Source organism: Falco cherrug, chromosome 16 (assembly GCF_023634085.1).
Source record: "Falco cherrug isolate bFalChe1 chromosome 16, bFalChe1.pri, whole genome shotgun sequence".
Lineage (NCBI taxonomy): Eukaryota > Metazoa > Chordata > Aves > Falconiformes > Falconidae > Falco > Falco cherrug.
In genome coordinates this window covers 8,918,647-8,934,405 of record NC_073712.1, presented here as the reverse complement: position 1 = coordinate 8,934,405, position 15,759 = coordinate 8,918,647, and the positions used below count along the sequence as shown (strand labels likewise).

At 44.3% G+C, this 15,759-nt stretch overlaps 2 protein-coding genes across 18 annotated transcripts in view; one reads left to right on the top strand and one right to left on the bottom strand.

Moving 5' to 3' along the window:
- Positions 1-11,718, top strand: part of LOC102056068 (protein PHTF1) — a 31,142-nt gene extending 19,424 nt beyond the window's left edge. The window contains exons 1-18 of one of the 16 annotated variants that reach the window (XM_027816482.2): positions 25-184; positions 249-305; positions 396-465; positions 960-1,118; positions 1,360-1,519; positions 2,298-2,420; positions 3,247-3,406; positions 4,401-4,574; positions 4,655-4,732; positions 5,522-5,731; positions 6,118-6,246; positions 6,673-6,945; positions 7,643-7,774; positions 7,962-8,048; positions 9,092-9,247; positions 9,661-9,756; positions 10,426-10,551; positions 10,957-11,718. In XM_027816482.2, the coding sequence (XP_027672283.2) occupies positions 140-184; positions 249-305; positions 396-465; positions 960-1,118; positions 1,360-1,519; positions 2,298-2,420; positions 3,247-3,406; positions 4,401-4,574; positions 4,655-4,732; positions 5,522-5,731; positions 6,118-6,246; positions 6,673-6,945; positions 7,643-7,774; positions 7,962-8,048; positions 9,092-9,247; positions 9,661-9,756; positions 10,426-10,551; positions 10,957-10,977 (2,256 nt within the window). In that variant the 5' untranslated portion in view covers positions 25-139 and the 3' untranslated portion in view covers positions 10,978-11,718. The other 15 variants (XR_008735396.1, XM_055728178.1, XM_055728179.1 and 12 more) reach the window with 15 other exon arrangements.
- A 186-nt stretch (positions 11,719-11,904) lies between these two features.
- MAGI3 (membrane associated guanylate kinase, WW and PDZ domain containing 3) overlaps positions 11,905-15,759 on the bottom strand; it is a 73,283-nt gene continuing 69,428 nt past the window's right edge. The window contains exons 21-22 of one of the 2 annotated variants that reach the window (XM_055728177.1): positions 15,575-15,664; positions 14,961-15,095 (exon numbers count right to left, since the gene is read on the bottom strand). In XM_055728177.1, coding sequence (XP_055584152.1) covers positions 15,615-15,664 — 50 coding nt within the window. In that variant the 3' untranslated portion in view covers positions 14,961-15,095; positions 15,575-15,614. Of the gene's footprint in view, positions 15,096-15,574; positions 15,665-15,759 lie in introns of both variants that reach the window. The other variant, XM_055728176.1, reaches the window with a different exon arrangement.

Sequence of the window (15,759 nt, the reverse complement as noted above, 5' to 3'; positions counted from 1 at the left end):
CTGCTAGTGCTGCCTGGGTGGGGGCGGGCCGGGGGCAGGCGGAGCCAGTCGAGCACCGGGCTCGCGGCGGTCTCCAGGGTAACAGCGGCCGGGGCCGGGGCCGGGCCGCCCCGAGCTCGCCGGTGCCCCGCGGCGCCCCATGGCCTCTCGCGACAGGGATGCCATTTCCTGGTACCAGAAGAAGGTGAGTGTGGCGCGGCGCGGGCGGGCGCGGGCCCGGCCGTGCCCTCAGCCTCCTCTCCTTCCAGATCGGGGCCTACGACCAGCAGATATGGGAGAAGTCCATCGAGCAGACCGAGATGAAGGTAACGGCGGCGGCCGGGCGCTCCCGCCGCCCTCGCAGCCTGGGTCCGGCTCCCCTGGCGCCTAACAGGCCTTTGTTTTCGGCTCCGTAGGGCTTCAAAAACAAGCCTAAGAAGAAGGGTCACATCCAGCCTGACCTGATCGACGTGGACTTAATCCGAGGTGAGCAGTCCCGGGAGAGATGCCGGTGGCCGGCGGCCCCGCGCAGCCGCTTTCCGCCGGGGGAAGGGCCGGCCGGCTCCCTCCGGAGCTGCGAAGCGGCTCCCGCAGCCGGAGTCACGCAGCTTCGTGGCGGCAGCGGCTCAGGGCGCCGCCGAAGCCCAGGACCTTACCGGAGGTCCGGCTGCCCGTGCTTGCCCCCCTCAGCGTGGAGGGAGCGCAGACACGCCGATAGCGGCGGCAGGAGGGGCGCGGGGCGGCTGAGAGCGGGCTCGGGGGGGCTCAGCAGCCGGTGTGCTGCGATAAGGCAAGGGGCAGCTTCCCCCAGGCCTGTTCGAGTGCCGTAGCTTGGACGAGTGCCTGAAGCTGGGCTGCTGTCACCCTCCCGAGCCGCAGTGTTCTGGCAGGGTTTGGTTTTGGCCAAAAGGGAAGCCATAAGTGAGCAAATTCTTGTAATTCGTGATTAGTGACTTGTTCGTTTTTCCTTTTATTCCAAGGCTCTACGTTTGCCAAAGCCAAGCCTGACATTCCTTGGACATCCCTAACTCGGAAAGGAATTGTCAGAGTTGTATTTTTTCCATTATTCAGCCAGTGGTGGATACAGGTCACTTCCCAGCGTATTTTTACGTGGCTCCTGGTGCTCTACATTATGCAAGGTAAGGGCTGGCAGCAGTCTGTGCCACAGTCCTTTTTCTGCAAGGAACGTAACATAGTTTTGTCATCCGTAATCTCATAAAGCATAAGGTTCCCCTCTGAAACCTGCTTAATGTAGATTTCAAGATGTGTGGCACTACTATTTGCAGAAATTATAAACCAGAGTAAAAGTAAATAGTGATGACCAAAGAATTGGGCAGTGCTCTTTCATTTTTGCATTTGATACAATTTTCTCCTTTCCAGTCATAGCAGTTGTGTTGTATTTCATGATGCCTGTTGTGAATGCAAGTGAAGTCATGGGACCAATGTGCCTAATGTTGCTGATGGGAACTGTTCACTGTCAAATAGTGTCCACCCAGATCAACAAGCCTTCAGGAAACAACGGGCTCAGCAGGCGAAGGAGGTGAGTGGGGTAACAGGTTCGTTTATTGCATCAGAGCATATGATGGATTGCTCATGGTAGAAGTTAACGGGTAAATCTCTTCTATTTTTCTATGTTATTTAACTATAACTGTGAAAATGAGTATTTTCTGCCCTGCTTGTGATCTCCTCATAACCAGACAGATGCTGCAGATTTACCAAGCTATGATAGGTCTGGTTTAGTTGCCAGCTGGGCCTTCTCTTTCTAGCTTTTTAATCGTTTCTTTTTGTGTCCAGAGGAGGGCATTCTGCGGGGAAAGGCATCCTCAAGGTTTTGCAAACCAGTCTGGTGCCCAGCTTTGGCATTGACTGCAGGGAGTCGCTGATGTGTGTTGAGAACAGGGAAATGATGACAGAGATGACTGTGGTGGATTCATTGCTGGCAGTTTGTGCATGTGGGAGATGTCACGGTCCACCTACTAGATATTTGACTGTTAGGCATCGGACTCAGTTTAGACCCTGACAGAATAGATTTGGATGCGGGTTGGTGGATGAGGATAGAGTTTTGCCTCTATCAGGTTTCTGCAGCAAAGATTTCTCCCGGATTTTGTCTGTTGTATCCTTTACTAGTGATACACTGGTGTCCTGCATAACTCTGGTTAATCCGAAGAAAATTTATTTTGTTTATAAATAAGCATTCTGTCTGCATGACTTAAGAAAAATAGCATCTAAAAAGCTGTTCAGATCTGATTCAGATCTTTTAGGAAAGACCTAAAAGTAGCTTGCTATGCAAATGTAATTCTCCTTTTTTTAAAAATCAGGAAGTTACGCAAATCTGTGGGTGTCGATGGGAACAGTTGGTCTTCTGACAAAAACAGTAAAGAAGAGCAGTCTGAATCTGCATCCATTGTTAACAATTTATTTAGTATGCTTTTCCGAAGGAGGTATGTGATCTTCACTGGGTTTGTTGTATTTGTAATGACACTGTGAACAATTCGATGTCTGGAAAATGAAGACAGAATGTGTACTGTCACTGACATCCCCCAAGTCTGCCAATTAGTTTCTTTTGAACTGAAGCCACTCTTGGTATTGTAGGAGGCTGACTCCTCATGAATTTGTAGTATATCCTTATTAGGAGATCATGCCATATCTCATGGTGTAGCTAAAGCTGAGCATTAGAATGAGTTGCAGAAAGTGGCGGAACTTATTTTTATTTGTCAGATAAGTGGCCTTTCTTGAATGTGCATGCTCAAATTATATTGCTGTTTTGCCTGATTTCCAGAAGCAATTGTGCCTTCTATTTTAAGTTGCTTGAATAGTCATCCCACTTTACCACCTCGCTTTTTCTAAAAGTAACTCGAGGAAAAGGAGGATGGATTGTTTGGGATAATATTTCATTGTCTTCCTACTGTTTTCTCAGGTGAGTTTCTTGATGAGTTTTCAACTGAGAGGTCCTTTCTCTTGATGAGAAGGCTTTTTTTTCGGAATTGTTATGTATTTCAAAATAATAACAAGAAAAATATTCCTTCTTGGTTTAGAAGTTTTAACATACTATTAGAGTTACTAAAGAACCATCCAGTGAGAGTGAAGCTGATACAAGACTCTTCAACAGAATCAGGACACACAGAGCCTGTCAGCAGAAGACAATTACGTATTCCTTTAGCTGTATTGTTTAATGGCGAACCCGTGTGGCAAGTGAAAGAGACCGTGATGTTTTTCTTCAAGAGTTTTTCTCTGACATAAAATCATTCAATTTATTTTCTCTCATAGGATTAGAAGAGTAAAGCTGGTAGCTGAGAAAGGGACTGAGACAGAAAATGGTGTGAATGCTGTGAATAATGGCATTAAACACAGACACGCCAGATCTGAATACAGGCTGTTGCACTTCAAAGAGAAAAATAAACTTTCCGATGGGGAAAAGAGCCATCAGGTACTAGCAGGAAAGATCCATCTGAAGTCGCAAATTTCAGTGTATTCTGTATGTGCCCAAAAGTTTGTTGAAACTTAACTGTATGGTTTGATCTAATACAAGATACTCCATTCTTCTGCTAATCTTTGCTGGCATACCAGAAATGTAAAAACCCTTTCTCGTTCTCGGCTGAACAGCTGACAGGGTGCTGATATGACAAGCCTGGAAAAGGCTTGTTGTTTTGCCCAAGTGTGCATTTAGTTGTAGAGACTTCTAATCACAAGATATTAAGGAAGACTGCGATAATGATTAAAAATAAATAAAATGACAGTTTTCAAGAGCAGTCCTGTAAAATAATTTGCCTTGCAAACAGTTCCCTGTCATATGCTCTCAGAGGGAAGGCAGGAAAGTAGATGGAAACATCCCTTGGGAAGAGAGAAAGATGGAGGTAAAGCATTGTGACCTCTGTTGAAATCCCTAAACCAGAAAGCTCTGTGGAGTTACTTTTGAGGTTGGTAAGGTGCTAACTCCCACATGAAGAACTTAAATGAGAATCTGTGCGGAACACTGTAGTACTCCGCCATCCCAAGGCCTCTGCCTCTAGGCATTTGGAGAGGCACAGAGCTAGGTGTCATCTCACGATTTCAGGTCTGCTAGCCACCAGCTTACAGATGCATCTGTTCTCCCGGGCTTAAGGTTGCTGGCAAGACATAGCCAAGAGCTGCTGCTGCCTTTTCCTCTTCCCTGCGTTGCCCCAAATCTGACTCCACCCCACCCGAGGTTCCCTCTTGTTACCTCTGTGGCAAGGCAAGAGGGGGTTAACGAGTGTAAATTTGTGGTGTATCTGTGATGCTGTTGGATTCTGTTTCTGCATGTTCTGTGGGGGTCATCGTCTGCTGGCTTTTGCAACTGATGAGAGATCACTGTGCGTACCAGCGTAGTGGCAGCACTGGCTTTGGGCCTTTGGTTTGATGCAGCTCATAGGCTGGGCCTTTATCAGTGCCTGTATTTCTAGGACGACTGCACCAGCAGGGGTGGTGTTTCTGACGAGCTTTCCAGCGAGGAGGATGCTGAAGCGGTGGCACAAAAGGTCTTGTTATTCCAGAACATAGAAGTGGCCTCCAGTGACAATAGCTATGAAGAGAAGAAAAAGAGGCCTCTTGTTTCTCTGAACCAGGCTGTCTCACAGGTACTCATGTTGAATTTGTGCCATTTTCCACACGGTCCTTTGCTATGGATAACAAGCTGGTTTTCCTTTGGTTTTGGCAGGTGAAGCAAGCCCTGAAAGGTGCCAGAGACTCTGATAGTGTCGTGGAATCTGAACTAGAATCCACATTGTATAGTCAGGTACGGTCATAAGTTCCAGAGATTTTACTGAGCCTGGCCAGAGCAGGGACTTTCTTCCCTTCAGCACAGACCGTGATTAAATGGGGTATTAAATTCAGGTGTAAGGTGTGGCCTCCTTCCCTGCTGCTTTGCAGCTTTGTAAACTTTGTTCACAATTGTGAGTATACTACTTTGTTTAACAGAAACAAATCAAACAAAACCACTCTGTTGGCAGTGCAGTATGGCCCAAGCTGCCTCTAATTGCTCATGTTGAATTGCTGCAATTACTCTTGTGGTTTGGGGGGGCAGCACTGTATTGTAACTTTTATGCTAATAAATTTCGATTTTAAAATAAATAAATAAATCAATCTGTTCTGTGATATATACTCATTCACTTCATTATCTCACCCCCTGCCACTCCATCCACCTGAAAATAAAGTAGAAATAAAATACATGAATATCGAATTCTAAATACAAAAATCTATAAATAAATACAAAATAGAAATGAAATCTTAAGAGATGATGCAAAAGCCAGGAAACTTTTGCATTAGAATGAATAAGTCAATTTTTGTGTCGTAAAGTTTGGAACTGAGGTGGAGAGCTGATGCTGTGTGACTTCCTGTGTAGAAAAGCTGGTTGCAGAAACGGTCCCGGAGCAATAGTGTCTGTCACACCTGGGACCCGGCGGCTGTGATGGGAGTGCTCAGCTGCCCTGGGAAGCCGATGTAGCTGATTGCTGGTAGGAGGAGGAGGTGTTTCTGCACATCGGTGCACGGGGCTGTGCTATATAAATCTTGCTCTTCTTCAAAGGACGTGAGGTCCTGCATTAGCGTGGGATCCCGGAGCTGCAGTGTGAGCCGGGGAGACTCAGAAAGCACTCGCCACGACTCTGAGACAGAAGACATGCTTTGGGACGATCTGCTTCACGGGCCAGAATGTCGCTCGTCCTGCACCAGCGACAGTGAGGAAATGACTGTGAGAGGCACCAGGCGGGATGTGAAGGAAGATGTTTTCCAGCAGGTTTGTTGATTTGTATCCAGGAGCTGGGAATACAATGAAAGACTCCACACAACCCCCCCCCCCCGCCTTTTCCCCATCTGCCCAAATATGATGGAAGACACATCTGAGTGGTGTTGGTATAATGTGAGAAACCTACTGCTGGATGAGCCCATTCTGTCAGCTGTGCTAATCACACGGAAGTCCGGAATGATCTAAGTAGTATCAACTATCAGCTCCCTCCTTCCTGCCAGTATTATCTGGAGCACTGCTAATCCCAACACAAAGTATTTCACCCAAACCCAGAGTTGGAACCCCCTCTCAATCTAAATGTTTTCTAGGGAAAAGCTTTATTTAATAGCAGGACAGAAAGCGATTATACGTCTTTTGCATTCTTTTCTCTTTTATAGAACCATTTGTTTTGGCTGCAGAACACAAGTCCAGCATCTGCAAAAGTGAGCGCGCTGATCTGGGAAGGGAATGACTGTAAGAAGGTGGACATGTCTGTGCTGGAGATCAGTGGGATTATCATGAGCAGGGTAAGAGGGCTGTAAGGCATCGCAACCTTCCCTCACGCTTTAAAAAGCAACCACCCAAAAACCTGAAAGTAGCAATACGTGCAGATATGAAGTGCAGTATAAAAGTGGTCCCTCTTCAGTGGTAAACACAGCTGTCCCAAATGTTCTTACTTCAAAATTGCGTAAACCAAAATTGAGGAAGTCCTGTTGAGACTGGCGAGTGCTGATCATTGTCAGCTGCAGTGTGCTGAAGGTGGTGGTTTTATTATTTATTGACTGATTGATTGTCGTTCGTTTTGGACTGAAGTGGGTGGAACTATTTTAGGTTATGCCCTTTGAAGGGAAGGGGAATGGAATGCTTGCTTGATTTCATGCTGCCACAGCAGCATGCCTTTTCCTTGATGCAAAACCCTGGGTAATCAGCCTACTTTTGTTCCTGCTTGCCAGGTTAACGCCTACCAGCAAGGAGCGGGGTATCAGATGCTGGGAAACGTCATCACCATTGGATTAGCGTTCCTACCGTTCCTCTACAGACTCTTCCGCACAGATAACCTGGAGCAGCTGTGCTCCATCTCTCTAAAGGAGCTTCTGCACATCTTCTGTGGAGCACCTGCTAGCATCCCTGTTATTGTTCTGTCTGCGATCAACTTCCTTGAAAGACTTTGCTTAACTTGGATGTTTTTCTTCATGATGTGTGTCGCTGAGAGAACATACAAACAGGTAGGTTTAAATGGACTGTTGCCTTTCCTGAGCCCCAGGGCAGGCATTGTACCAAAACCATGCTGCCCATCACAGAAGACGCTGGCAAGACAAGCATGTTTCAGCAGGCTGAAGGGTCAAAGCTGCTAAGAGGCCCCAGAAGTTTAGGTAGGAGATTCCGGTAAGACTCGTGTTCATCAGTCACGAACTTAAACCTGTCAGTAGCCTTCCTGACCCCTGTGCTCCCCCTGCTTAGCCTGGCCCCAAGGGAAACCCAACCTTTTAAACGTGTTGAAATGGCACTCCGCATGGACGTGAACGCTTCAGCATAGAGCTCTTTGGGAAGAAGCAGCCAGCTTAGCTGGCCTGTTCTAGGATGGAGCATTAGCTTAGGCGGCTGCATCGCCCTCAGCCCTCTCACAACTGTGGACAGTAGCTTTGTCAAAGTGGCTGTAAGTGTTGAGTGGCAGGCAGGCTGGTGTTACTTTCTGTTTCAGTGAGAGCTCTGTGGTTAATCTCGCGTCGCAGCAACAGCAGTTCTCCCTCTGCCATACACAAGGTGACTGTAGTTATCTACTTGGGAGGCTGGGCACCAGGGTCCCCCCAGCTGGCTTTTGCAGCATGCCGCAAGGCTGACCTCTTCTGCCAGTTACCACGCAGCAATATTTTTTTGTTGTAGACTAATTTGTGTATGCGTATTTTTGTTTTTAATTCACAGAGGTTTTTGTTTGCCAAGCTTTTTAGTCACATTACATCTGCTCGGAAAGCCAGGAAATATGAAATTCCTCACTTTAGACTCAAGAAGGTAGAAAACATTAAGATCTGGTTATCCCTTCGTTCCTACCTGAAGGTGAGTGCTGACCCAAGGTGTGATCATTGCAGGGGAGTAGCCCCGTCTCTCGGTGCGTGTCCTTTACCTCTCTGCTTCCAGCACTTGGACAGCGCTGGCCGAACGGTTCAGCAGCTGCAGCTGTTTGTGATGAGCCTGGACAGCTCTGCATCCCGCCTCAGACCTGACTCTGTCTTTGTTTCTGCAGAGGCGAGGCCCCCAGCGATCGGTGGACGTTGTCGTATCATCGATCTTTTTACTGGCTCTTTCAATTGCTTTTATATGCTGTGCCCAGGTGAGATTTTAACGTGTTTGTTTGGTGTTTGGTTTTTTTTTTTTTTTTAAGAAGTAGGGGGAAAACTCCCAAAGTGCTGGAGGCTTTTCTTTTGCCAGCCCATAGGTGCTTGAACTGTAGCCGTTTGTCTTCAAAGTAATGTGGAATGTTTTGCATTTTTTAAAAGCTTTGTAATGTTTAGTTGGTAATAGATATTAATTCTCTTATGTATGCAGAGGAAAGTCTGAGTTTTTGTAATCATTAGGAAAATTTCAGGACATAGACAGCCCTGTCCTTTCTGCACAAAAGCCTGCCCAAGTACCTCAGAGGTTCACAGGACATTTTATTTAAGGGGGCCAACTGCAGCATCCTCTCTAGCCACTGTTGTTGCAAAGCATGTCAGTAACTATTAGTTACACCTTTTAAACCTTGTGTTTCAGTAAGCAGTGTCAATGCTGGGGCTGTTCCCTTGGGTTTCTTTGGTTTTGGCAAGAGATTAATTACAATATTTCGGGAAGTTCTTGAGACCATGCGGGTGCAGTTGCGGTAGCAAATTAGATTAGTAAATTTTATTAGTAAACAAAAAAAGATTAGTAGATACTAACTCTTGCCACTGTGACTGCTGCTGTGTGCTGCGGGTTTCTGGGGAAAGCGATGACAATCCCAGTCCTGCTGCATTAGACTCGGCGAGCACATACTGGGAAAGGCAGAACCAGCTTAGCCCGGCCTAGGTGGTCTGAGGCTGCCAGTGGGACGAGCACCCATGAGAGGAAAGGCACTGCCATTACATTGACTGTTAACTGGAGGGAGGAAAGAGCAAGAACAAGCATCCTCTTCTAAGCGGAAAGAAAAAAACCAAATTACAAGCTAAAGCCAGGTTAGAAACAAGACCTTTTGCTTTAACCCAGTGACATGAATGAATTACACTTCAAGGGAAGAACTGTCAGCAGCCACAGAGCATGGATGTCTGCGGAGCAGTAAGGGCAATGCTTCTGCACTTTTCCCAAGAACGGGCACGTTACTCACTACTGACCTTTTTTTTTTTTTCCCCCCCCCTAATACAGGTTCTTAAGGGTCACAAAACATTTCTGAATGCAGCTTACAACTGGGAGTTCCTAATCTGGGAGGCAGCACTTCTTCTCTTCTTACTACGTCTGGCATCTTTGGGCTCTGAAACCAACAAGAAATACAGTAATATTTCAATTTTGCTCACTGAACAGGTATCTTAATTTAGCTTGTTCTCCCTTTTGCTTTGTGGTTTGTTTGGATATAATTATTGCATTTCAAACCAGCTTAAAAAATACTGTGATCAAATTTTAAAATTTAGAAATCAACCCTTGTGCTGGACAGAAGGCAATAAAACACTGTACACCTGGGGAGGGATGAGCTCTTAAACATTTGGACAGATTCAAATTCTAAAATTCTACACTATTTTTATCTCTGGGTTAACGTGTTTGTGTTAACCATGTCAATCAGGAAAAGAACCGTTATCACTGCTAAATTCTGTCAGTGGATGAACCACTTCTCTAGGAGTGACGGTAAACAGAAAAATGACTCTTAATTTCTCTTAGAAATTAGCTGGGGGCTAGTGCTGGAGTATCAACACCTGATCTGTAATGTCCCTCTGTCGCAGATAAACTTATACCTAAAGATGGAGAAGAAGCCAAATAAGAAAGAGCAGCTCTCTCTTGTAAACAACGTTCTGAAACTATCTACAAAGCTACTGAAGGTAAACTGCTCCCCCTAAAAACAAACAGGTACTAAATTTTATGGAAGCAATGACTAATGACAATGACTGTGGTTTTGCTCTTCCCATTTCTCTTCTCTTTGTTAGGTAAGTCAGTTCTCACAAAGGGAGTTTCTCTGTCTTTCCACAGCCTATGGCATAAGATCAAGCAACACAAGACCAATGTGGTTAACTAGTGCTGCAAACATGTGATTAGTAGCAGCTTATTGTGATTTAGGTAAGTGAGAGGCTGGTGTGAACACGGCACAGCTCCCTACTGCTTAAATCTCCTTTTCCTTCAGCAGCTTCTATGTTGAAGCTTGTTGACAGTAGCAAAGCAGGTATTTGGAAAAGAAAGAGCATAGTCTGAGTGACATAAATGAGCCTCGGCACATTCAGCAGCCTGTCGTACCAAGCTCTTGTTACGCAGCCGGTGTTGCTACAAAGGAGACTTCTGAGATGCAGCACGGCTGTTAGAAAACACGGCTGAGCTGGGAGGCCTGAAGTACAAAGTGGGAATTCCTGTATGTTCCTGTAAGAAAGGACGCTGAGGCAGTGCACGGTTAGCAAGGTCTGCCAGAGAGCCAGTATTAAGCTGAAAGTCAGAGGATTAATTGCTTCTGGTATGGATGAACCCTAATGGACTTTACCTCCCCTTCCTTTCCACTGCAGGAGTTAGATACTCCATTTAGGCTGTATGGACTGACCATGAATCCATTAATCTACAATATAACACGTGTTGTAATACTCTCTGCTGTCTCAGGTGTTGTAAGTGATCTTCTAGGATTCAATATCAGAGTAAGTATAACTCCCATCACTCACGGAACATCTTGTAGGGGTCACTTTTGTACCATTGCCCAATTCCTCCCACCAAGCAGAAAGGTTTGAACTGGGCTCCCTCTCCATGAGGCTCTTCTCCCTCGCCCTGAGCCAGTTGTGGTGGGGAAGGAGGGGGCTGACAAATTTCAGCCCCGCTGAGGACTTCAGTGCCCACTTCAAGCCGTTAGTCAGAGTCCTGGGTTTCTCCCTTCAGCCTGAAGACACGGTCCTCCTGTGGCTCCCCCTTACACGGGAGCTTGCTGAGCCGAGCCCTCAGCACAGGGGGGACAAAGCAGACCCCCCCCCCACTCTCCCCTGTAGATGAAAAGCTTTTGGCCCCCTGTGGCGTTCACACCTGTACTCACTCTCAGCATCTCTTTTCAGTTATGGAAAATTAAACCGTGAACTGACCGAACGAACACTCAGCCCTCTCCACCAGAAGGACCAGTGAAGAGAACCAGTAGCTTGGGCAAAAAGCAGAGGTGCTCTCAAACTACGGAAATCTGCGATCATGATTTTTAAAACAGATTCTCAGTGTACATATCAAAAGTTCTCCCTCTGCTTTACCGTTCTACAACATCCAGAATAAACTGGTCTAAGCAGTCAGCAAAGTTATCCCATGGCATGCACACACAGAGTTAATGGGGCCAAATACGAGTAGCTGGCCCAGGGGCATCATCTTCTTAGGACGCATCGTTTTGGGCAGCTGGCTTTGCTCAGTGGGGGGAGCAGCTGCTGCAGCTCCACACCACGGCGGAGCCTCGCAGCGAGGACCTGAGGAAGAAATCTGCCCAGTGCAAGAGATGTGGCAAAGGCTTCCCCTTCCTCAGCCAAAAGTAACGAATGCATAGAAAAGGGCAGAGGAGAGAAACAAAATGTTTTAAAGACATCTGTTAAACTTCCATTTTCCTTCACTGACTCTACTATCTTCTATTTATTAATAACAAAAAAAGCAAAAACTGAGGAATGTCTTTTTATAGTTTCATTCTTTCACATAAGGGGTAAGATGGCGTAAGAATTTTGGTAGCAAATTGTTTACAGCTATTTTCTGTACAAGGAAAAGTTGTAAGATGTAAAAGGAGATGACAATTTTATATATCAAAATGTACAAATAAACCTACAGTACAAGTATTTCATCATTAACAACTGTTTCTACACGACTTGATGATTTTTTGAATACCTTTGTTGAACATTTGTTATTAGAACAGGGAGTCAAGGAAACTTCTAATAATAAATTGCATTTGTTTTCCAGAAGAGTATTATGTTTGTGGGGAAAACCTGGGTCGTAGATTTAGCTGTTTAAAGTATCACTGAGAGTCAACAAAGAATCTATTTTATACAGTGCAGAACCAACAGGCCATGAACTGGAGTTTCTCTTTAATATCTATATAAAAAATAATGAGCGATTTACAGGTCTCTCTCTAGTCAGAACCTCAGAAGTATGTATAAAGGTGCTGTACAATATATAAACATTTACACCCAGTACATCCATACATTGCTTAGCATTCCAAGGCCACGTTGCTAAGACATCTGATACAGTAAGTACAGATACAAGTTCCATGGAAGGAGAAATCACACACGGGTAAGACACTAAATCAGGTCACATTAACATACAGAAAAAATATAGGGGTGGTTGATGACAGGGAAATAATTTCAGTGGTGCTAATTTGTCTTTGTATTAAACGTCTGAATTTGTTACTGTATTCAGTGGTTAGGGCAAGTGCATACAACTCAACATAAAACGGCATCTCTTGTTAAGAATACATGGTTAATATCTACATAGGCTACTTCAAAGTATTAAATATTTTCACAGTCATACTCCACAAGATGGAGTATTTGTATGTATTATGCTACACAGCAAATCTCAACAGATCATCCAATGCCAAGCAGCAGAGCACCATTCAGGTCTGCTTTAAAGCCCATTTGATTTTCCAAGTCTTTGTTAAAAAAGCTGTTTGAGTAGTCATCGCTACGGCTGAAGGAGTCAACTCGGAACTGATGCACCGTGCTTCACTGAGCTTTAAAAACACAGAATGTTTCAAAGCCAAAACAAGATAGTCACACACTCCCTTTCAAAGAGCAAATTGTGTTGAGTTTGAATTTTATCCCAAGTAAGTAAATTTGACCTTTTACACTTCTTCCTCCTTCTGCAAACTGGACCAGTGGGCTCCTTTTACCACTCTTCTGCAGTCATTAAAAACCTACCACATCAGGAAATCATCACTAAAACTACAAATAAAATAAAACCCTTCAATTTATGCAGTCTGTTGTTCTTACAGACTGATGTGTCAGTAGATTCTAGTGGCAACATTTCTCTTTTTAAAATATGTATTCTAGCCCAGATGACAGATATTAAGTTTCATGTACCCCGTAAATCATCCTGTTTAGCACTCTTGGAACAGACCACACATTCAAAGTAAAATACAGGAGACTTCTGACGTACACAGGCAAGAGCTTCATTTAAGAAGCAGCTACGGTGGCTGGTTCTGTCCTAAAGATCAGTTGTTCTCTCCACAGAGGGAAAAAATCCAATTCCTAATTAACTACCATTAAATAATTAAAGATGGGACTTCAGTCTACAGCACCACAATGAGGCTGAAAATGAACGTGCACTCATTGATTACATTTACAAAGAATGCTAAGGATGACACAGCGCCACACTGAAACCAAAAGGAATTATGTTATTTAACAGAACCTGGAATTTTTTTGGACAGATGTTTGTGAGCAGTTGTTATAAGCATCTTTATGAATCAAGAAAATAAAGCAATTTTGCTGTGTTCATAAAAAGCAAAATTACAAAACATCGATTATGTCAAATATAATTTTTATCTACACGATTTTATATTAGGTATAAAAATTTAAGAAAAACATCAATTGAACAGCATCAGTGGCTCATTTGCTGCCCTAGAATTGATAGAACCAACTCATCCATCTTCTTACTGAACCAGTAAGAACATGCATATTTCCTATGTAAACATGCAACATGCTCTTGAGCAAATACCCATTTCAAACAAAACCTTGCCTCTTCTGTGACTGGAATACATACAAGGATCAGATTGACCAGATACAGTAGATAACTTGGCACAAGAACAAGAAGTGAGTCATGATCACATTGGCAATATAGGCATTAAATAATTTTGTTCAGGAACTCACAATACTATCTGAGAAAGCCGTAGCAGTGCAACGTTGAGAGCAGCAGAACACCGCCTTCAAAAGGGCAAGGGGACAGCAGCTTATGGAGGAGTTTCATTTAAGCGATCCAAAAGGTCCTTCATGCAGCTTAGATAATTTAAGAACGAATCAAATACTTTCCACCCTCTAACCAGTTTCTGAAAAAATTGACAATTTTGCGAAAAGAAACAATGCTTTTAAATGACCATTATTAGAAACTTGATTAAAACATGTTCTAAAAAAAAGCATCAGTCAAACCCGTTTTTCAGCCACACCTGCTGCTTGGGTGACTTTACATGCGCTTGGTACCCTCCAAGGTCCAGGAGTTATCGGCGTCTTCTTGACTGGAGAACTGCTCTCAGATTTGGAAATTCCATCATCTTTGGTTTCATCAGGCAGCTCCACGTGTCTCTCCCCGTGTTGTTTGTTCAGCGTAACAGTCTCCTGTGTTTCTGGCCGCCTTTGTTTCTCCATGGAAAGCAGTGGAATATTGGAAAGACTGGAAGTTTTGAATCTGCTGGAACTTGGCTCTCCAGAGCTTGATTTCCTTATTTTTTCATCCTCAAATGCATTTCTCCTAGAGTCACTGAATGGGAATATATTCTCGCCAAATGCTGCATCTCGTCGCTCTGGAGACCACCCGTCTGTCTTTCCAGTTGTTTTCTGCTTCGTGTCTCTCCTGGTGCCTCCTGTTTTACCATTTCCACCTTTCAATTGCTCAACAGGCATCTTATCACCACCAGTTGTTCTGTCTTGATATTCTTGTAACCTGCCTACTGTTTCTGTGTTTCCTTGCTTACCGAGATGCTTTTGGGGACTGGCAGACCTTCCCCGATTTCCACTGGGATACTCTTTTTTGTTACTATCGTTCATCCCTATTTCTGTGGTTTTGCTCTCACTCTTTCTGGAACTGTCAGATTTGTGTGAGAGATTGCCATAGGCTTTTTCAGGATCCCCTTTTCTGGGGCTGTGGAATCCTCTGTGAGTGTGTCCCTCAGCAGCCCGTAACTTTTCTGGACTTGCAGATCTGTCTCCTCTGGTCTCTGCTTCCAAGCTACCTCTTGTGATTTCAAACCCAGGATTGGAGGGACATTCCCATCTGTTCTCTGTTCTCTGGGGAGAAGACTGAGGCTTCATCTCAAACTGGTTTTCAGTTAAAGTGCTTCTCTTTTCAGGCACAGTGTTCTTTGCTTGTTCCAGTTTCTCAGACAGCTGAACTCTGGTTAAAGCTTCTCCTGGTACTGGTAAATAACACACTTCAGATGGGGAAGCAGGATGCGAAGATGAAGATAATGGTGACTGTTCTTCATATATTACATTTGACGAAGATGGATTATAACTATCCCAATCACCTGGAAGCGAACATTGAGAGATTTGACTAAATTACTAAAAATAAAATAAAATAAAAAAATCACTAAGTGTTATAGGAATGTGCATACTACTGAGGTTCCATGATGTTATATGAAATCTTCAATTTAAAAAAGATTATGTAGTGGCATACTCTTAAAAGTCTGATCGGGTCAGTTTTCTATATTGCATTGTTCCACAACCTACAACCACCACAAGGATGTGATCTTGGAAAAACACTTGTGCTTAGAGTGCTGGCATGATCTCTGCGGGACTGACACGGTCTTGCATCAGCACAGCTTTAGAACCTACACAGCAAAATTGCAGAATGGGAAGTCCCTGACCTACATTGTTTAATACAAGAAAACCAATGAATTGAAACTGCTGTGCTAAAAGAAAACTGAAAACAGTGAAAAGCTGAGGTTATTCATAGCTTTGCACTTTAATAATAGGAAGAGATGAAACACAAGACATGCAGATTTACCAAGTCTTTAAGGAAAAACCAAGAAAAGCACTGAAAGCCCTTAATGTTGCTCAGGTTTCACGTAGGGACACAGACTGGAAGGAGCCAAACCTGAAGGAGGAAGAGAAAAAGCCCAGAACTACATACCAAAATCACAGAGTACAGCAAGCAAGATTTCAATCAGAAATGTATGATCAACAGCAAGA